At 53.8% G+C, this 21,786-nt stretch overlaps 1 protein-coding gene across 2 annotated transcripts in view; it reads left to right on the forward strand.

The window, feature by feature from the left end:
- Nucleotides 1–21,786, forward strand: part of TSHZ2 (teashirt zinc finger homeobox 2) — a 407,162-nt gene that overhangs the window by 249,723 nt on the left and 135,653 nt on the right. The window contains exon 2 of one of the 2 annotated variants that reach the window (XM_036009972.1): nt 385–3,466. In XM_036009972.1, the coding sequence (XP_035865865.1) occupies nt 385–3,458 (3,074 nt within the window). In that variant the 3' untranslated portion in view covers nt 3,459–3,466. Of the gene's footprint in view, nt 1–384; nt 5,368–21,786 lie in introns of those variants that run through there. The other variant, XM_028524305.2, reaches the window with a different exon arrangement.

A 21,786-nucleotide genomic window follows, 5' to 3' on the forward strand; every position in this document is an offset into this window, starting at 1 on the left:
TCTGTAGAGATATGTCTTTAATAGGATTTGAATTTTTGTCCAACTTTTCTGAAAGTCATATGCATGAATTCAGTGACTGTCCCATTATAGGGGTATTAGAGTAATAATCCTGAAACATGAGCATTTTTAACTTGGCATTCTAGGCACGTGTGAAGAATTATGACTGCTGCCAATTAAAAAGCAAAGGGCATTAGGAAGCACAAAAGACATCATTGGCCTTTTTTTTCCTGTATCCATTGCTTGCGTTTCATAAAAGCATAGCCTGAATTGCTGCTCAGTCTACCGGGACTGCTGGGATACGGAAAGCATTTAGTCCGAGTGGAAAAATCAGGGTGGAATATGTAACCTGGTATGGCCCTTTCATCTCCTCTTCCTGTCTTGCAGGCTACGCCCAGGAGGAACAGCTGAAGGACGAGGAGGAGATCAAAGAAGAAGAGGAAGAGGAGGAGGACAGCGGTTCGGTGGTTCACCTTCAGAGCAGCAATGACCCCGGCACGGACGAGGAGCTAGACATGGGTCCGGAGCAGAAAGGCTGCTTCAGCTACCAGAACTCCCCGGGAAGCCACCTGTCCAATCAGGACGCCGAGAACGAGTCCCTGCTGAGCGATGCCAGCGACCCCGTGTCAGACATCAAGAGCATGTGCGGTCGAGACGCCTTTGACAAGAAGGCGAGCGCCCGGCCCAAGCTCCCGGGCGAGGCCCACAATTGCATGGACAAAATGACGGCCGTCTACGCCAACATCCTGTCTGACTCCTACTGGTCGGGCCTGGGCCTGGGCTTCAAGCTGTCCCACAGCGACAGACGGAACTGTGACACCCGCAACGGCAGCAGCAAGACTGATTTCGACTGGCACCAAGACGCCCTGTCCAAAAGCCTGCAGCAGAACCTGCCTTCCAGGTCCGTGTCGAAGCCCAGCCTGTTCAGCTCCGTGCAGCTGTACCGGCAGAGCAGCAAGATGTGCGGGACCGTCTTCACCGGGGCCAGCCGCTTCCGGTGCCGCCAGTGCAGCGCCGCCTACGACACCCTGGTTGAGCTGACGGTGCACATGAACGAGACGGGCCACTACCAGGATGACAACCGCAAAAAGGACAAGCTGCGACCCATGAGCTACTCGAAGCCCCGCAAACGGGCCTTCCAAGACATGGACAAGGAGGACGCGCAGAAGGTTCTGAAGTGCATGTTCTGTGGCGACTCCTTCGACTCCCTCCAAGATTTGAGCGTCCACATGATCAAAACGAAACATTACCAAAAAGTGCCTTTGAAGGAGCCAGTCCCGACCATTGCGTCGAAAATCGTCACTCCGGCGAAGAAACGCGTCTTCGACGTCAACCGGCCGTGTTCCCCGGACTCCACCACGGGGTCGTTCGCGGACTCGTTTTCCTCTCCCAAGGGCGCCGGCTTGCCGCTGTCCTCCAACAACCGCTACGGCTACCAGAACGGCGCCAGCTACACCTGGCAGTTCGAGGCCTGCAAGTCCCAGATCCTGAAGTGCATGGAGTGCGGCAGCTCCCACGACACCCTGCAGCAGCTCACCACCCACATGATGGTCACAGGTCACTTTCTCAAGGTCACCAGCTCCGCCTCCAAGAAAGGGAAGCAGCTGGTGCTGGACCCGCTGGCCGTGGAGAAAATGCAGTCTCTGTCGGATGCCCCCGCCGGCGACCCCCTGGCTCCCAAGCCATCCAGTAACTCAGCGTCCGACTGCACGGCGTCTACGACGGAGATAAAGAAGGAGAGTAAAAAAGAGAAACCAGATGAGGTCGACAAGGATGAGAAAGTCGTGAAAAGTGAGGACTTCGAGGACCCTCTGCAAAAGCCTTTAGACCCGACAATAAAATATCAGTATCTGAGGGAGGAGGATCTGGAAGATGGCTCAAAGGGCGGAGGGGACATCTTGAAGTCGCTGGAAAATACGGTCACCACGGCCATCAACAAGGCCCAGAACGGGGCTCCCAGCTGGAGCGCCTACCCCAGCATCCACGCCGCCTACCAGCTGTCAGAGGGCACCAAGCCCTCCCTGCCTCTGGTGGGGTCCCAGGTGCTGCAGATCCGGCCCAATCTCGCCAACAAGCTGAGGCCCATTGCACCCAAGTGGAAAGTGATGCCGCTGGTGTCCGTGCCCGCAAACCTGGCCCCGTACACCCAGGTGAAGAAGGAGCCAGAAGACAGAGACGAAATGGCAAAGGACTGTGGGAAGGAGAGTCCCCGGGAAGAGGCGTCCTCTTTCAGCCGCGGCGAGGGGGAGTCTTTCCCCAACAGTGACACCCCCTCTTCCGAAGCCAGAAAGGCCGAGCCCTGTGCTCCGCAGGAGGAGGCCAAGCCGGCGAGAGAGGGCGGCGAGAAAGAGAAGCCCCAGCCCCTGGAGCCGGCACCGTCCCTCAGCAACGGGTGCGCCCTGGCCAGCGCCGCCTCGGCCCTGCCCTGCATCAACCCGCTCAGCGCCCTGCAGTCCGTCCTGAACAACCACCTGGGCAAAGCCACGGAACCCCTGCGCTCCCCGTCCTGCTCCAGCCCCAGCTCAAGCACAATCTCCATGTTCCACAAGTCGAACCTCGGTGCCGTGGACAAGCCGGTGCTGAGCCCTGCCGCCACGAGGCCGGCTGGCGTGTCCAGGCGGTACCTGTTCGAGAGCAGCGACCAACCCATCGACCTGACCAAGTCCAAAAGCAAGAAAAGTGAGTCCTCACAAGCACAGTCCTGCACGTCCCCGCCTCAGAAGCACGCCCTGTCCGACATCGCCGACATGGTCAAGGTCCTCCCCAAAGCCACCACCCCGAAGCCCGCCGCCTCCTCCAGGGTCCCTCCCATGAAGCTGGAAATGGACGTCAGGCGCTTTGAGGACGTCTCCGGCGACGTCTCGACGTTGCACAAAAGGAAAGGCCGGCAGTCCAACTGGAACCCTCAGCACCTTCTGATCCTGCAGGCTCAGTTCGCCTCCAGCCTCTTCCAGACGTCGGAGGGCAAGTACCTGCTGTCCGACCTGGGCCCGCAGGAGCGCATGCAGATCTCGAAGTTCACGGGACTCTCGATGACCACCATCAGCCACTGGCTGGCCAACGTCAAGTACCAGCTTAGGAAAACGGGCGGGACAAAATTCCTGAAAAACATGGACAAGGGACACCCCATCTTCTATTGTAGCGACTGTGCCTCCCAGTTTAGAACCCCGTCTACCTACATCAGCCACTTAGAATCCCACCTAGGTTTCCAAATGAAGGACATGACCCGCATGGCCGTGGAACAGCCGGGCAAGGCGGAGCAAGAGACGTCCCGGGTGTCGTCGGCTCAGCGGTCTCCGGAACCCATAGCTGGCGAAGAGGACACAGACTCTAAATTCAAGTGTAAGTTGTGCTCCCGGACATTTGTGAGCAAACACGCAGTAAAACTCCACCTAAGCAAAACGCACAGCAAGTCACCCGAACACCACTCTCAGTTTGTAACAGACGTGGACGAAGAATAGCTCCACAGGTATGGGGTGTGCTCCCAGGTGGTTGTGACGGTGGCCTTGCGAGGAGTCCCTGGAAGGGAGACGATGGGTCTGTTTAGCAGCAGCTGACATCTCCCCGTACCAAGAGGCCGGTAGCCTGCCGGAATAGGACTTATTCTTACGAAGGACTAGAGCATGATAAATGAGTCCTATCCATTGTCTCCGTTTTTCCAGTGCAGACTTGGGCAATAGAGTGAAATGGCTTTAGAGAGATGGAGTGCCCAGACCCCTGGATCATGACACAGGCCCCCCCTCCCCTTAGTTGTCTGAGGCCCAGCTTGCAAGGTCCAGCCAAGGCTATGCATCATTTTAATTAATAAGTACTCACCTCTCTCAGTCCCGTCCCGCCCCTTGCCTTCCCGTAGCTATGCTAATGACTTAGAAAGCGATCAAGAAAAAGCCATCGACAGAACCAAGACTGTCGAGTTCCTGGGGGCAGCCACTGCACGGAGATTTCTTAGTTTGTGAATAGTTTAAAGTGGTCTCCACCATCCCTCCTTGTAACCGATGCTTTTTGCAGCTTACTGTCGGCGACCGCTCCCCGCCCCTGGCTCGTTTCCTCCGTTAGGTTTCCTATGAAAGAGCTTCCGCCCCGTAGTCACATGGTAGATAAACGTTCTCTGCAGACACTGAGATGAAAAGAGAGGAGGCCTGTCTTCCTCTCTCACCTTGCGGCTTTCCTTAGCCTAGACTAATGCCAGAGCCCGCCTTTAACGAAGATAGGCCAATGCACGGACTTGAGATTTTCTCTGACGTAAAGAAACAAAAGACTTTCTGCACACCCATTGCCCGTGCACATGGGGGCTCTCGGCGTCAAGAGAATTTGCACTGTGGGTCATAGAAGTTCTGTGCCCCGTAGAGTCACCAGTGCCCAGGCTATCGATGTCATCTCCAGGAAAGAGGACAGAGACCAAGGTCACATACCTCGGCAGACTAGTCACACCGGCCACTCTCAAATGCTTTCAAGGCTGGGTCTTAACAGATCCCTTTACTTTTCTTTTGTATCTTCCCTACTGTCTTTTCTCTTACCATCCTCCCCCAGCACGATACACATCCCCCCATGTGCTAGGGACCCTCACCCATATTCGGGGTGTCTTCTACCATGGGCCACACCCCAAGACGAGGACCCAAGTGGACTGAAAGCTTTGGCGCTCACCAGGCCAGTTTATGTCATGCCAGGTGGCCGATTAGCTCTTTCGATTAATTCACAACGAGATCTGAAGGCCTCGCCGTCTCCCCCGGTCCGAGTGTTGGTCTCTCCGTAGGAGACTTTGCAGATCAAGCCCCAGAGGTCTGAGCCCTAGCAGGCGTCCAGGTGGAGAGAGGTGTGTGTATCCCCCGGCTCTGGGCTCCCTTCCCCACAGGGCGGGAGACTGACTGCGTGTGAGGATGGTCCAAACGAAAGCAGGGGTTAGCACGTGTGCCTTGGGACTCCCAGTGGGACGATCTAAGAGCTGCTGGTAAAGGGGGACACCATGCGGTAACCCTAATGGCCCTCCGGGCCCCAATGGGGACTCTCGTTCTGTTTGCATGTGTTTATCACGCTAAGTAGAATGTGTCACTGGCAGATTCATCTCCTGCTTTTCCAGGCATAGTTTGTCCCGCTCACACGATGGACAGAAAAGCTGAAATGCATCTATTGAAACTACATGTGAGCGTGGGGCTCGGCAAATCTATTTATTTGCTCTATACCATTTTTAAATTTTATGTAACTTGCTATTATGCTTTTCTGGTCCTTCCACAAAAAAAAATGGTGAATATACGCAGAATATCCAAAGAGAAGAGATATTTCCCATCCTGTAGCAGTAGGTTCAAACCGTGCTGAAGAGGACAAATAGGTGATGTTCATTTGTGCTACAATAAAGACCAATTTTCCACCTGATAGGTTTGTAATCATTTTTTTTTAATTAATATCGCTGCCAAAGCATTGCGATGGGGAAACAGAGAAAGGGGAGGAAAAGGAAGCTGTAGTCAAAATTTAGAACATACCTACGTGTTCTAGGGAAACAAAGGTAAAGCAGTAATTTGGGGACAACCTACACAAAAGGTACTCACAAATCTGTTGAATACGTAGACGGGAGAGTTCCTTTTCTCCTCCCTCTGCACCTGTTCAGGGATAAAGATTTCTGATTTGGACCTTTGGAGTTGCATTTTTACAGAGCTATTCTGTGAAGTCAGAGCTCCCTCCTGCCATAACCACTGTGATTCTGCGATGCCGAGGGAAGGTTGCAGGAAGACAGGTGTGAGTACCTGGGGCTCACTTAAAGCAATGGGAGTGCCCTTGCGCTGTGCACACTCGAAGCCGGTGCAGTGTGCGGTGTGCTTGTGAGGTCCTGACGCTGTCCCAGTGTGCCGGCCTGGTGCCCACGTTGGCACAGAGGTGGCTTTCTGTTGCTTTGGTTGCCTGGAAAAGAGTCGTTGCACCCTTGGGTCCTCTTCTGAAACAATATTGATGCAATACCTTGTCCACTGCTTAGAACTCTGCAGACGTGGTTTTAAATGATCACAGAATGAGATCACTGTTCTTGGAGCTCTAATTTTAGCTGCGGTGCATGACGGTCCAGCCTGTGCTAAGTGACATGACGTCTTAGAAAGCATGATCGAGATTTTACAGAAAAGTCGGGGGCTTTGCCGTATCCATATTCTCTGTAAGATGCCGGTTTGACCTGCATGTTTTTTTTTTCCTTTCTTGGGTATGTCTTCAATCCTGCAAAATTCCTTGTCTAATATTAAATACAACTTTTTCTTAAACAATAATTATCAAATATTGAACGTGCATTCCTATTTTAGTAGAGAAATAATCGGAAACAATTTCAGTAGGTGTTTGTATATACCTTTAAAACCACATGCTCTTAAATAATAGAAATTAAACAGAGAGCAAATCAATAAGTCTAAAGGGCATAAGGACTTGAAAGTATAGTCATTACCATGTAATATAACGTATAAGTTTAGCAGCACACTTAGCCTTGAAATTGGTGGTGCAGATGAATTCTAGTCCAGTAAGCTGCCACCTTTGTTATGGGTGATTTTATAAAAATTCATGTGCACAGTGAACAGCATGTAACATTTCCAGATAAAATATAGTGTGTCCGGTTAAATTTGAATTTCAGATGAATGACAAGTAAGTTTTTAGTATAAGTATGCCCCAAATATTGTACTGGCCATATTTATACTAAATATATATATGTGTGTGTGTGTGTGTGTGTGTGTATACTCATTTTTTATATGAGATTCAAATGTAAGTGGGCATTCTGTATTATTTGCTAAATCTGGCAATCCTAACAACGTAGATTACATGCAATCTGGAAGAGCAAAATGGGCTGGTCTGACTTTTTTTTTTAATTATAGTTGATATATATGATATGAATTTCAGGTGTACCACACAGTAATTAGACACACGTAATTTACAAAGTGATGACCTCAGTAAGTCCATCACCCACCCGACACCACACAAAGTTATTACAGTATTATTGACTCTATCCCTTATGCTGTACTTTACATCCCCGTGACTGTTTTTATAACTGGACATTCATATTATCAACCCCTCCCCCTTGTTCCCCCGTGCCCCCAGCCCCACCCCAGTGTGACAACTACCAGTGTGTCCTCCCGCTCTCTGAGTGTCTTTCCGTCGTGTTTCTTCACTGACGTTTGTGTTTTAGATCTCACACATGAGTGAAGTCATATGGCATTTGTCTTCGTCTGCTTATTTGACTTAGCACAGTGCCACCTAAGTCTGTCCATGTTGTCACAAACGGCATGATTCCGTCCTTTTTATGGCTGAGTAATATTCCCCTGTGTACATGTGCTACATGTTTTCTATCCACTTGTCTACTGATGGACCCCAGGCTGCTTCCATGTCTTGGCCACTGCAAACAGTACTGCAGTGAACATCGGGGAGCATATACCTTTTTCAGTTGGTGTTTCGGATTTCTTGGATGAGTACCCAGAAGTGGAATTGCTGGGTCCTAAGGCCGTTCTATCTTTAATTTTTTGAGGAACCTCCATACTGCTTCCCACAGCGGCTGCGCCAGTTGACGCTCCCACCAACAGGGCACAAGGGTTCCCTTTTCTCTATGTCCTTGCTGACACGTGTGTGTTGATTTATTGTGGACATGGGCTGGACTAATGGAGGTCAAAAGAGGCATGGACCATTCCTTCATCCATTAAATAAATCTCTCAATCCTTCCTTCCCGACCTCCCTCCCTGCGTTCCTTTCATCCTTCACATCGCACCTGTCATGCTTTACTGTGCGCAGCCAGCCTTGATGTAACAACGGACACACAACAGTGAACCGGCAGATGTGCTGACGATATAATAGCCAAGTGCACCAGGCCTGCCACAGGGGCTTCACAAACATGATCTCGCTTTATTCTCGCGAGCAGCCCTATGAGTAGAGGTGGATTCAACCGCGTTGCAGGAGGGAAGATGGAGGCAGGGAGCTCGCATTTCCCAAGTGTCCGCACTCTCTGAGCCTCGCTCGGTCATCACCCCCCACCTAGACAGCCGTCAGTCCGTGCCCAGCACTGTGCTGGTCCCGGGGATGGACCAGTGACCAGGACAAGGGTACAGTGTTGAGGCCAGTGACAGGCACAGATGGGCAGGTGGGGGTGGGTGGGGAGTGGAGCCCCTGGGGAGGCCCTGTGCCCAGTCTCGGGTGTGGGGGGGGGGGGGGGGAAGCCCAGGGGAGCCGTGCTGCGGAGGCAGCTCGATGTGAGGGGAAGAACTCCGGCCGCCCAGCCCCCGAGCCTGAGTGCAAACCCCAACTCTTGTGTCCCCGCTTCTGTGTCTGCAAATTGGGGACATACGATAGTTGTGAGAAAGTAAATGTATCCAATTCTTTTCTGTAAGGCCTGCCACATAGTAGGCTCACAAGCAAAGTTTATTCTAGACTGTCTCTACAGGGATACCCCTGCTGTGTTCTTCAGCCTTCCCTGAAGTATATAAACCTTGCAGCCTTCCCAGCCGATGAATGCCTAGGCAGGAGCCCCCTGCCCCCCCCACCAACCTGTGGTTTGGTTGCCATGATGGCAATGGCAGCAGCAAAACTAGCACCTACTGGGCTCTTCCTGTGAGCCGGACATGGTTATTCTTCCCATCCTCCGTTTTGCAAAGAGCTCAAGGTGTCCTGTGATTTGTCTGCGAACACACAGTAAATGTACAGATGGGATTCGACCTCAGACCCACCCCCTACTCACCCCCTTTCCTCGGCCCCTCAGCGTCCCCTCCAGCTTACCCGGGGGTTTCTGGGTGCTGCCCAGGCGAGGCCTCGCCTCGGCCTCCCAGAGGCTGCAATTGCAAACCAAACATTGCGACTCCGGGGCCTGGGAGGGCCCTGCAGGTGCAAAGCAGCCTCGCTCTCTGCGCGGTCGCGTCCGGTTCCGTCGGGTGGTTACCCGTGTACCATGCGGCGTCGGATCGAGAACTGATCCCAATTGCGGTGAACACGTGTATATCTAAGACTTTTTTAAAGCCTTATTATCCCGACTTTCTGGAATTCATGTTTGGGTAGCGACATGAGAACTGGGGAAACAAGGTCGGCTCCGCGGCGGCAGCGTTTCCAACGCAACGAGAAACACACGCGCCGTCTCTCTGCGCGTTTTCATCTCACCCGGCGCCAGGCTTCACTCCCCGTGCGCCTGCGCGCGCCCCGCCTCCGCGGCGCTGCCCCCCTCATTGGGACTCCTGAATGCTCAATCCTGACGTGTATAATTTGGCGCTTTAATATAGAGTAACATTATTTTTCATTTACTCCAATCTGCCATCAGTATCATCTTTTCATTTAACCAGATGCAATTCTTTTTTCTTTCACTAAATTGAAAATCCATGAGCGACAGGGAGTGCGATGTTTTAATTAGCTCATATTTTTTATATGGATTTATGTCTTTAAAATACATTTGTGTAATTCTTCAGCTAAATTAAAAACGTCTTTCTGGGAAAGTGAGGAGGGGAAAATAAAGAGCTAAATGGTGTCATTAGCTTAGGTAGATACAGTTGAAGGACAAGACCTAGGGGAGGGACACCCACAATCCCCGGAACCCCGGCCTGGGGCTGATTTTGAACTTGCCCTTCATGGAAAGAAGTCTTTCCCTGTAGCAATTTCTCAGAAATGGCTTCAGGAGGGATTTTTCTTTAAGGCCCCTAGTAAATAAACAAGCAGTTACCTTCAACGGACTAATTTGAAACTGAACCCGCCACTGAACGAAACAGAGGGGAGGAAAAAAAAAGTCGTCATGATAAACAGTTTTCTCCTGCGTTTCTCCCTTTGTCTTTTTTCCTGAACTATCAAGTGCAAAGCCTTCCGCTGCGCTTTTTCCCTACATTCTAGGAGACAAGTGACATTCTGTGGTAAATGGGGGAAAAAACCAAGCAGCGCTGAAATCTCCCCGGCGCTGACACCGAGTTGCCCTCTATTGTGGGGAGCGAGCAGGAACTCATGATTGCTCATCAGACGGCTCCTAATGCAGTTAAAGCATTCAGCTATAATTTCTCCTTGCATTTATAATTACTGTCATAGACTGCACACCTCGGTGAGCAGATTAAAGCTATAAACTATTTAGCCGCGGCTCTCAGACGAGGGACTTGATTTGTCTGGCAGGAGTTATTTGTTAGGGAGCTTGACACTTCACATAAAAATGACTCAACTTGATGAAGAACAATGCGGTTTTAGCAATGCAGGGATTTTAAATCAGCCCCGACGCCACGCCCTGCAAGCCTCCCAGGGCAGTCTGTTCCATGATGTGCAGGCCACGGAGGTGATGGGGTGAAGGCGTTCAGGGCCCCGAGATGGGCGATGACTGGGGTGCGGTGGCTGCCTTTCCTGCCTCTCCCTCCCAAGGCCCAGGAGCCGGCTGAACATCAGTGCGTATCATCTTCTCCTATGACATCCGGTGTGAGTGTAACGAGAAGCCCACCTGTCCGGGAATGGGGACACCACAAGCCAGAGGCACGTGTCACATTTGGGAAGGGGGTGGGGGTCTCCGAGAGTCCGTGCTGTTGTTGACAGCGCTCACCTCCCCGGGCCCAGGAAGGCCAGGGCTACTCGGGAAGCCGCGTCCATGAGCTTTCCTGAGCACTCTTCATTTCTTTGTTTATTCCTTTGTGTTTTACTTGCCAGAGGGATGGGGTGTACTTAGGTGTGGAGGGCATTCCTCCTGGGGCTGGTCTGTGAGTGCCACTGTGAAAACTCACCGCGGTGGCCCGTGGTCAGGTCAATGGGAAACACTGGCGCGGACAGCTGGCAGGTAAACGCAGCCGCCTCGCTCCCGCCTCCGTCCGCGGCGAACACTCGGCGACACCGTGCGGAGCGCATGCTCGGCCGTGCGCCCAGCCCGCAAAGCAGGTGCTCGGCCAGCGTCGCTGTCTTCTCTAGTCCCCACTTGGTCGCAGGCTCTAGGAAACTTTTCTCTGCCTGAGGCTTAAATCAAGGTGTGGGATGGGTTGTGCCATTTCATCTGAAGAAGTAAGGAGGGACTTGAGGACGGCTTTCACGTCAACAGTCCTGGGGGTGTTGGGGTGCCCCTGAGACAGGGTGGGAGGTGGCTTTCATCTGCATTTGTCTCCCTCGGACTCCCCCTTTCTCTCTCCACCACCAGCTGCCTTGAGAAAAGTCCCCTGGCTGCAGTGCAGGGTCCCCGGTGCTGAGCCTTGCTTAGGAGGGTCTGCCTTGGAGTTTCCAGTGCAGGCGACAGGGGTGACGCTGGTGGTGGTGGTGGATAAATGTGCCTGGCACAGCGCCCACCATCCCTGCCGGCCTTGCTGGCATTGACATTGGCAGAGCCTTTACACTTATGGAGCAGCTATTGAGTCAGGCCTTTGCCTGTGGTTCCTCGATTCATCTTGACCTTAAACTCTACGAAGAAAGGACCGTGACTGCACCAGCGTGCAGGCGAAGAGGCCAGCCCTCAGAGAGGTGGCGCGGCCCGCAAGATCACAGGGCTGCTAAGTGGCAGAGCCGCAAATCGAGTGTGGACAAGGGAGTGATTTACCGCCAGCCAGAACATGGGCCCAAAATTCTCCCGGCACTTTTCAGGGGTCCCTTGGCTTAAATTCTGTTGGGTGCTACAGGTGCGAACCCTGTCCACAAGTGACTTGCACGGGAGAGAAGATGAATGAGCAAAAAAAAAAAAAATGTTTAAATATTCTGAAAGCCCAAACCTTGGACAGAGGCAGCTTCCAACCACTCGGGCCCTCCAGCAAGCGGGCACCTCCAGTGTGCGGGGCTTTCGCTGGCATTTCTTCATCTACAGAGAAAAAAGGGATGTTTCAAGGTTATGTTATTTTCAATGCTACGTTACTCGATTTCACAGGCAAATAGTTCTATTTTTGTTCACCAGAGGATTTTGTCACGTTTAATTGTTTATGGCTCCCTTCTCCCCTCCCCCCCATATTTGCGGGAGCCTCCACCTCCCCATTTGCCGCCTTCCTGGGGATTCTCTGCTGTGTGGTAACCATGGAGATGGGAACCTATTGGGTGGCGTCGGCTGTGGCTTAGAAATCCAAGAACCAACCAAGACCTCATCATCCCAGGAATGTGAGAGGATAAAGATGGGCAGCCTTCGGAAGTGGAGGGAAGGAGGAGGGCCTGTCACTCAGTGTCAGGGGGCGGGGACTCCGGAGGCCCAGAAGTCCTGGGAAGGAAGCACATGACCACTCAGCTCAGTGGGAACTGCAGAGGCCCAGCCTCAGGGCGGGGTCCCCGCTTCCTAGCCAGGGGCCCTACGGCAGATCACAGCAGCTCTCGGAACCTGCGCTGCCTCGCCGCCCAGTGGCTGCAGGAGGGCTGGCCGCACACGGCGTTCCCAGGATGGAAACAGAGCGAACCCACCAGGCGCCCTCCCCCACTGCCGCAGGCACCCCGACGCCCTCAGCGAAGGAGCTCACGGCCGTCCCAGACTCGGGGTGGGGCGAACGTGCCTCCACAGTTCTGATAATGCAACCGTGGTGATTATAACGTGCCAGGAGCGCATTTCCTGCCTCGGGAACCTCGTGCTGGGAAAGGCGAGCAAGGGAACCGCCACTGAACAGCCAGGGTTACGTGCCGAGCTGCGGCTGGTGCCACGACGGGGCGAGCAGCCTAAGGCCTGCCGGCAGACTGCTGACCGCCCCATCACGGAAGGATGGACATCGCAGCGTCCAGCACCACAGCTTCCGCTGTGCTGGGCGCTGTCCCGGGACCCCTGCCAGGCCAAAGCGCTGGAGGAAGCACGGCCAGACAAGCACAGCACTGAGCTGAGTCTGGGACGAGGCAGAAGAGCCAGCCAGGTGGGCGGGGGGAGGCGAAGAGCCCAGTGGAAAGAAGAACGGCAAGTCCAAAGCCTTGCACGTGGAGGTGTGCACGGATGGTTCATTCCAGAAAACGCACGTCGTTCAGCGTGATCAGAGCCCCGTCTGGGGGAGACACGCCAGAGGGAGGAGGCGGAGCAGGCAGGGTGGCCAATGAGTATACCTACGCTGGCTTCTACCCCGTCTCTTCCCCTCGTGGAGACAGATGTCAGTCAAGGTTTCCTTATTGAAATGTTCGACTGTCGTTCCCATGAAGTTGACTTGGTCAGGCCGGGGAGTGGTGGAGCGCTGGGCTTCTCACTGCCCGGATGTGAAGGTGACGCCCACTCTAAGCTCCAGGAGCACAGGGGCTGCGTCTCCTTAGCTGTCCACACACAGGCTCTGTAAATATTGGGGGGAGGGAGGGAGGGAGGGAGGGAGGGAGGAAGGAAGAAGGGAGGAAGGAAGGAAAGGAGGAAGGGAGGAAGAAAAGGAGGAAGGGAGGAAGGAAGGAAGGGAAGAAGGGAGGAAGGAAGGAAAGGAGGAAGGGAGGAAGAAAAGGAGGAAGGGAGGAAGGAAGGAAGGGAAGAAGGGAGGAAGGAAGGAAAGGAGGAAGGAAGGAAGGAAGGAAGGGAGGGAGGGAGGAGGAAGGAAGAAGGGAGGAAGGAAGGAAGGGAGGAAGAAAAGGAGGAAGGAAGGGAGGAAGGAAGGAAGGGAGGAAGGAAAGAAGGGAGGAAGAAAGGGAGGGAGGGAAGGAAGGAAGAAAGGAGGGAAGGAAGGAAGGGAGGAAGGAAGGAAGGCTACCTCTAACTTCCTTTCGACATCCTCTGGGTGCGAGACAGCAGTAGTGCCTGTGCCACTCATCAGCGAGGCGAATCGGGTGGATAAACTATGTAAAACTCTCAGCGCAGCGCCCAGCACGTGACAGAGGCCCCATGTGAAGGACCCTGCAGGGCCCGCACAGCCCAGAGAAGCATGGGGACATGAGAAACGCCCCCATCCCCACCCGCCCCTCGGTGTGTCCAGGGCACTGGCACTGCCACGAGGCTCATGCGGCTCAGCTCGTAAACGTCTCCTCCGAGGCGTGCGGGCTCCCAGGGGCAGAGTCGATCAATGCCTTCAGGGGACTGAGCCCGGCAGTTCCGTGCAGGTGTGTCGGGGACCTTCATTCCATCGCCCTTTACTCCACACGCGTGGGGAGCCTGCTCCCGGCGGCAGGCTGTGCTCTGAGTGCCCGGCCCCACCTGAGAAGAGGAGAAGCCCAGGCCTGACGCGCTACCCAGGGGACGGGCGGATAATTTGCTACACTAGCAGCTCACGCTCATGGAGCATGTGAATGAGAGTAAATAATTTCTAAGAATGAGGGGCTGCCAAATACCCCTCCATGTAAGGGACTATGACAGGGCCCCCTGCTTTAAATGGCAGCGGGCAGTCAGGGAAAGAAGATGAGGTTAAGAAGGAGCCAGGTGTGTGGCAAGTTGGGAGCACTGGTGTATTTGATTCAGAAAAGGCCGAGGGTTGACAGCCGGGGCTGGAGGGATTGGACATGTCGGGTCAGGGGGTTTGAGACATGGGCAAGTCCAGGCTTTGGAGATCATCCTGAGAACGCTGGGTTTGTTTTCCTGAGCCGCGTGAGACGCCATTGGAGGAGCATGATCTTGCTTCTCGCGTAGAAGGTCACTGTGGCTCCCTGGTGGGGAAGGCACAGGCCCAGAGCAGAAGTAGGTGCCGGAGAGGCGGCTGCGGGGAGGCGGGGGTGGCCCAGACTGCAGTGGAGCCGTGGGGCCGGGGGACAGACAGGTGGCTCCAAGGGGATGCCGGGTCCCTCGGAACCACGCTTGTCGAGGGAGAAGGGAGGGCAGCCGCAGAAACACGTAGGGCATCAGGACAAGTCCCACCAACCTCTCCGATGGGCCCGGGACACGCTGCTCTTCCCGCACCTCCCCGGGGCCACCGCCCACTCCCAGGCGCGCCGTTCCTGCCCGTTCCCCAAGAAGAAGCCACTCTGATACAAGCAACCCACAGTTTTTATGCTTCCCCGGGAATTATGAAGCACACGACGAAGGGCCCCCGCTGTGCGCGCCTTCCTATTTTTCAATCCTAATTTAATTCCTCCCTCCATTCTGTGATTCAGCGCCCCCCCGCCCCCCACGACTCCACACATCAACCCTAGGTGGTCCTGACATCAGCAGGAGATTTACTGGCAAGAGGCAATGGAGGAACACATTGCTTCTTCGAGATGATTTAATGACCTTTTTGGCATCCCCGTGACTGCTGAAACCTCCTGTAATTATTCCATTTGGTGGCAGAGAGTTCTGTTGATCAGAGGAAGGCGGATGGATCTATCAAATGTCAATACATTCGCAACCCGTAAGTGTCACCCCTTGATGCTGGCGCCGACCAGGGGACCGCTGGTCACAGGGCCGGGAGCGGTTGAACCGACACACGCACCCGAGTCTCTCGAGGGTTCCGCGTGCAAACGCATCGCCCCGTCTCCCCTTCCTGCACAAGCTCGCCTTCTCTCTGCCTGCCTGGCTCTTCCTGCTCACTTCGTCGTCACTGTGTCCTTCTCTGCAGGGGGACAGCTCCCACACTCTGCTGTCCAAAGCCTTCTGAGGCCACAGTGACACTGTAAACACAGCCTCACGTGTCCCCTAGACAACAACCCCCCTAAGTTGTGTTTGTTTGCTCGTTTGGTTTATTTTTGGTCTTTCTGTCCAGGTGTCGTTGGCCCCTCCTAGAAATCAAGCAGTGATGGGTTTTTTTCCTGCTTTACTTGCTTTCCGGCAGCGTGGTTTATATCAGGAAGGTCCGTGTCGGGACTTAGAGAAAGTCCCCAACAGCGGGGAAAACCCTAATGTAAATGCACACCCGTGGGCTTGCTCTTCGGCAAGTGCCAGGGCCCCGGAGGATGCAGGAGAAGCTCAGCAGTCATGGCAACGTGGGGCGGCCACGGTTGCTGAGCCGCTCACCCCGTTCCTTGAGCTCCCCGCATCCGGTTGTCACCTCCGCGTCGGGGGGGGTTCCTAGTTCGAAAACGCGGACTCTCCTCTGTGCTCGTGCTAATTTTTAAATTACGTAGCATTGTAGAGAGGCCCTTGTGGGGAGTCTGACGAGCCATTTTCACATCTGAAATGGGGGATTATAACTGAACACCAGCGGTCGCTTATAAATTGCCGCGAGCGAGCAGCATCTGTAACCACGCGGCGTTAACTGGGAAGAGATGCCGGGCATGAGACAGGGGGCCCCTGGAAGAGGGGGCAGGTGGTCTCCGAGAGAGGGCGGTCCAAGCTGATGGCCACAAGTTCCTGGGTGGGCTGAGCAGCCCCAAGCCCCCAGGGGACCTGAGCTGAGGTTTGACTGAAGCAGGTATTCTGCTCTGTGGCTGCCTTTTATTTTCCCTGCCTGCAAATGGTTTTTAAGTGGAAAGTTCTCTGGAGGTTGACACAGCAGACATCAGCACAAAGGCCCCAGGACCTGGCGCTCAGAGGCAATGTCTCCGCCAGGCCACTGGGGCGTGAGCCGGGGACTGGGCTTGGGAACTCGGGGGCTGAGTGGCTGAGTGCCCACCCTGGCTGGGGACCACCAGGGAGTATGTGGGTCAGGCTGCCTGGCCTTGAATCTGGATCCCACTACTCGCTGGTGGTACAGCAACTATCCTAACCCCTCTAAGGTACAGTTTACTCATCTACAGAATTGTCCTCCCTCAGGCATCGATACAAGAAATAATCCAGGTTCTCAAACTTGAGTGCGTATCGAATCATCTGGATTGTACAAATGCAGGGGGCTGAGCCCCACCCCCGAGTGTCAGATCCAGCCCACCTTGGGCGGGGCCAGAGATTCGGAATTTCTAACCAGGGCCCAGGCGATAACTCGGCGTTGGTCCGGGGATCACACTTTGGGGACCACCGGTTTCATCACAGCAGCTGGCGCGTTGTAAGGACTTCCAGAAAGTTTGCTTGGATTTGCTTTCATTCAGCCTTTGACCTGACGCCCTGTGCTGTGTGAAGTTCAAGTGCAGAGGAAACAAGAGGGAAGGACCCCAATGTAGGAAAGCGGGAGGTAGCCTGCAAGTTTGCACAGCTCTGCTGAGATCAGGAATGGACTTAAAGGCATAGACAGACCACAGCATCTCAGTCGTTCCTGCTGTATCAGGAAGAGGCTCCTAGGAAGAGCCCAGATTGGTGGTCAAGAGGAAAGGTCCCCTCCCTGACTTGGCTCGATACCTTCCTGAACTCGGAAAAGACGGGCATAAAATTCATTCGGCTGCAATAGGTAAGGCTGTTCAGGATGTTAACTCTAGGTTGTGTTTACCGAGATCTCTTCTTTACCATTGACTACGAACCAACTCGACCTTAATTTAGCAAAACGGGAAGTTATCAGTCCATCCGAGGACACAGTGGGTTTCACACGCAGATGAGTCGTAGTTTCAGAGGATCTATGTCCTCAGAACTGGGTCTTTCCCTGCCTTCCAGCTCAGGTTTCCTCTGCTCTGTCTTCATCTTCAGGCCAATGGCGAGTGCTCCTGCACGGGCTCCAGGGATGTATCATGTACCCGCCCAGGAGTTTCAGTGGGAGAAGGGAGGGCTTGTTTCTCAGGGGTGCCGGTCAAACATGGAGATCGAGTCTGATTGGCTGTGGCTGGGAGGGTGGACCCGGGTCAGACAGACACTCCTGGGAGCTGTGGACATGGAGTTAGCACCTTGCTACTGGCTGACACTGGTCTGCCTAGAGGGGTTGGGGTATCTGTCTGTGTTTGGGAAGAAGGAGAATGACCCCAAATCCAATTCCTCTTGTTCCGTCTTCACCTAGACCATCTTTTCACTCTTCTGACATCTTCTAGTTCTTCCTGAATCTGAAATGACCGTGAGCGTCCCCTCTCTCCCCGGATGGCCCAGTCTGGGATCTACAGACCCTCCTCTTTCTCCCACGTGTCCACCACTCTCCACTTCATCATTAACATTTCTAGACTGGACCTCCACCATGCTCTCCCCACCTCAGCCCCCCCCACGGGTGTCTCCACGGCAGCGAGGTGGGCGGGAGCCCACACCATCTCGTGCAAGGACTGGTGCAGCGGTCACCGTTAGACGCTCCCACCCCCACTCACTGCCCTGCTCGGAACGGCCAGGTTCAAAGTCAACATCCAAAGCTCCTTAATGAGGAGAGCTATCATTTCATGCCTGTTTACTCACCTCAGGGACTTCAAATACAGTCTTCCTTACCCTTCCAGTAGCATTCTCATCATTTAAATCTCAGCTGAGACATCTCCCTCTTCAAAGACCCTTTCCTGAAAATCTAACTCAGGCGTTACCGGGCATTTTCTATAAATGGCCAAATAATGGATATTTTCAGGGTTGTGTCCACACCGCCACCATCACAACTACCCAGTCTGTGACCGAGGCGTAACAGCAGTCACAGGTGACACGTGAGTGAATGGGAGTGGCTATGCCCCAATAAAACTTTATCGATGGACACTGAAATTTGAATCTCATATCATTGTTATGTGTCCCAAAATATTCTTCCTAAAAACTTTTTTCAGCCATTTAAAAATATAAAAAACATTCTTTATGTGTGGGCCCTAAAAAAAAGAAATCAGGCCGTGGGCTAGGTTTAGCCCACGGGCCACAGCTCAGCAAGCCCTGACCGAAAGCCATCCAGCTGCCTAAGGTGCCTTTCTTATCCCCCTGTTCTCCTGCCTTTATTACATTTATGAGTACCTGGTATTGTTCTTATTTGTGCATTTCCTTGTGCCTGGTTCTGTGTTAGGCTCCAAGGATACAGTAGTAAGCAGAATAGCATTTTCCTTTCCTTCACAGATCTTGTAGAAGGAGAAAGACAGGAAACAAGAAAACAATACAAATATCATTTTTTAAGGTTTTGTTTATTTTTAGAGAAGAAGGGCAAGAGAAAGAGAGGGAAAGAAACATCAATGTGTGGTTGCCTTTCACGTGCCCCCCACTGAGGGACCTGGCTCGCAACCCAGGCATGTGCCCTGACTGGGAATCGAACCGGCAACCCCTTGGTTCACAATCTAGTGCTCAGTCCACTGAGCCACACCAGCCGAGGCAATAAAAACATCATTTTAGACCCCTTGAAGGAAGCAGCTAAAGCACTAAGAGCCTGGAGCCAGGGTGCGCATCTCCTTGGGGTGCTCCAGGAGATGAGCATCTCTAAGGGGTGCACCCTTTGAGAGGTGACGTCTGAGACGTGAAGGACTGAGGGAACCAGCTCTGAGATACACGAGGACAGGACTTCACACGGGGACGGCGGCGAGTGCAAAGGCCCTGCGGCCAGCGAGAACTGGGCGTGGGGAGGGAATGGGGCTCTGTGAGCTCGGGGGGAGATAATTCGGACTGTTGAACACAGACCCACTTGTCCGGGCCACGGTGACGAGTCTAGATTGTTCCGAGTTCGTTGGCGGGTTTGAAGGAGGAGAAAGGCTTGACCCACTTGCCGTGTCTAAAGACGGCTCGGGCTGCTGTGAGCGGAAGGGAACTCGGGGTGTGTCTGTGCGTGCACACGCACGCACATGCCTGCCCTTCCTTCCCAGGAAGTTCCCTGAAGACCTCCGACACGGACCCTGCACATGTCGAGCCCTCAATAAAAACTTTGTGAAATTAATGCATTAATTAGAACCATTAACACAGCATAACTTTTTCTCAACCCCTGACAGGAAGGCTTTTTGCAGCTAGGTTCCTGACGCAGGTCAATTTCCATCGTGAAATTCAAAAATTACAGCTTGCAACGTCAAGTGACCTCCCGTTACATAATGTGGCAAAACAAGCAAAGTAATACCCGAGGCAATAAATGCCTAGGCACTCACACTGGCCTGAGCGTGGAGTATGTTCCCGTCGCTTCGGGAGCGGGGATTCGAAATGGGGATCGAATTACCCCCATGGAAATGAAGCTCCCGGTTTCTAGATCCAGATGGAATAAACGCAGCCCACGGAAGCCTTTGGCTTCCCTTTCCGTCGTTCAGTCAACGGTATTTTTGAGCACGTACCGTGTACAGGCGCAAGACCAGGCACGGGGACCCAGAAGCGAGCGAGCCGGAGGTCTCTGCCCCTCGTGGGGCTCACGTGCTGGTTGCCAACAGTGGCGGGAACGGCGGCCAATGAAGGAAGACAGTCGTTCCGGCGCTGTAAGTGCTAGGAATAGGGGGCAAGGGGGCAGGAAAAGGAAGGCTGCTTCAGACGGTGGGCAAGAAGGCCTTTCTGAGGATGTGACTTTTTGCCGAGATCTGAAAAATGCGAAGCCACCGATCATCCACTGGGTCAAAGACTGAGAGCTCCCGGCAGGAGCAGCACGGGCAAAGGCCAGGGGCTGGAAGACCACTGGGCATGCTTGAGGCCTTCTCTAGCATGGGGGGGCTGGCCGGCAGCCCCGGGCAGGGAACCCCGGACACTCTGCAGGTCACGCAGCATCTGCTGCAAACACCTGGCCCTGCCATCATGCCGCAAAAGCAGCCGTAGGTGATACGTGAAGGAGTATGCGTGGCTCAGTTCCAATAAAACTTTATTTACAAAAGGAGTGTGAGGGCCAGGTTTGGCCCATGGGCTGCATTCTGCCGGCCCCTGACCTGGTAGGATAGTGTCTTGGGTGAGAATCCCGGGAGCAGCCCAAGAAAGACATCAGGATTCCTGGGCAAGGGATTTCGTAGGAATGTGCTTCCAGGAGAAGCCGGTCAGAGAGTGAAGAAGCAGGTCAGGGAAGGGGAGAGATCCAGACGTGGGCATGAGCTCATGGGCCCCATCTGCACGTGCCATGTCGCTTATCCCTCCTGCCGCCCCACCAGATGTGGCCCTGGGAACAGCCCCATCTCACAGAAGTACCCCAGGTTCACAGAAATTAATTTAACCCCACATCGCAGGCGTGTCAAGCTCATCCTCACTGGGGGCCCCGTCAGTCTCGCGGTTGCCTTCCAAGGGCCGAATGTAATTTCAACTCCTTAACAGTTAAGAAGTAGTTCCACTTACACAGCCCTAAAATTATTTCGGCCCTTTGAAGGCAACCTCGAGGCTGATGGGGCCCCCAGTGAAAATGAGTTTGACACCCCCGCCATATCGGCTTGATTCTAGGGCCGGGATGCAGGCGTGTAAATTTTGTTGATGACCAAAAAGAAAGAGGCAGAGATAACACAATAACAAAGAATGTATATCAAGGGCTTGCCACACGCCAAACGCTGGGCTTAGCACTTCTCTTTGTCAGCTTACGTGAGCTTTGGGATACTATAAAGCAAAGGGGTATTCTCGTGCCCATTTCGAAGGTGAAGAAAAGGCATGTAGCAAGCTGACGTCACTCTTGCTCATACCATGTTATGTGACAGGGGCAACATTCAGCCCCAGACCGACGCACTTCCCCACGAGAGACATGACCAGCCCTGCTCCCAGCTAGGGGAGGTGTTCGTGGGCAGCTGCCCTTGCCGTGAGTTCACGAAGAATGAACAGGCATTCGTGACTGCCCGCTCCGTACAAAGCCAAGGGGGCCTGAGTGGGGAGTCACGATGAGTTGGGGGTGCGAGGGTGTGGTGGAGAGAACACAAGGTGTCTAGAAATCCCCCGGGCTCTGTGTCAGGTCCCTCACCAAATGCCCAGGGCAAGGGCTTCCTGGCTTCCTTCCTCCTCCTCTCCCTCCTCCTCCTCCTCCTCTCCGGCTTCTTCCTTCCCCCGAGAGAGAGCCTGGCCACCTCCAACAGTGCGCGGCATGTCACCGGGGCTCGTCGAGAATGCAGGGCGCCTGTTCGGGGCCGCTCTGCGAGGCTGGACTGCCACCTCCATCTTCGTCAGGCATGCCCATCTTTCTCAATCTAATGAACTCCAGCCATCAGTGCGACTTACGTTCGGCTGTCTGTTCGTGCATAGTTAATATTAAAAATGTACTAACAGTGTGGCTGAGAAATCAAATTATGCACATAAATATGCTGGCATAGCAGAGGCGGCGGCAGAAGCTGAAGTTAGCAACACTGATGCCAGTTCACATTTGCAAATCTCCCGTCAATCTGTCATTAAACATGTTATCAAATGATGATAAGTGTATGCTT

The sequence above is a fragment of the Phyllostomus discolor genome, chromosome 9 (assembly GCF_004126475.2).
Source record: "Phyllostomus discolor isolate MPI-MPIP mPhyDis1 chromosome 9, mPhyDis1.pri.v3, whole genome shotgun sequence".
NCBI classification, from domain to species: domain Eukaryota; kingdom Metazoa; phylum Chordata; class Mammalia; order Chiroptera; family Phyllostomidae; genus Phyllostomus; species Phyllostomus discolor.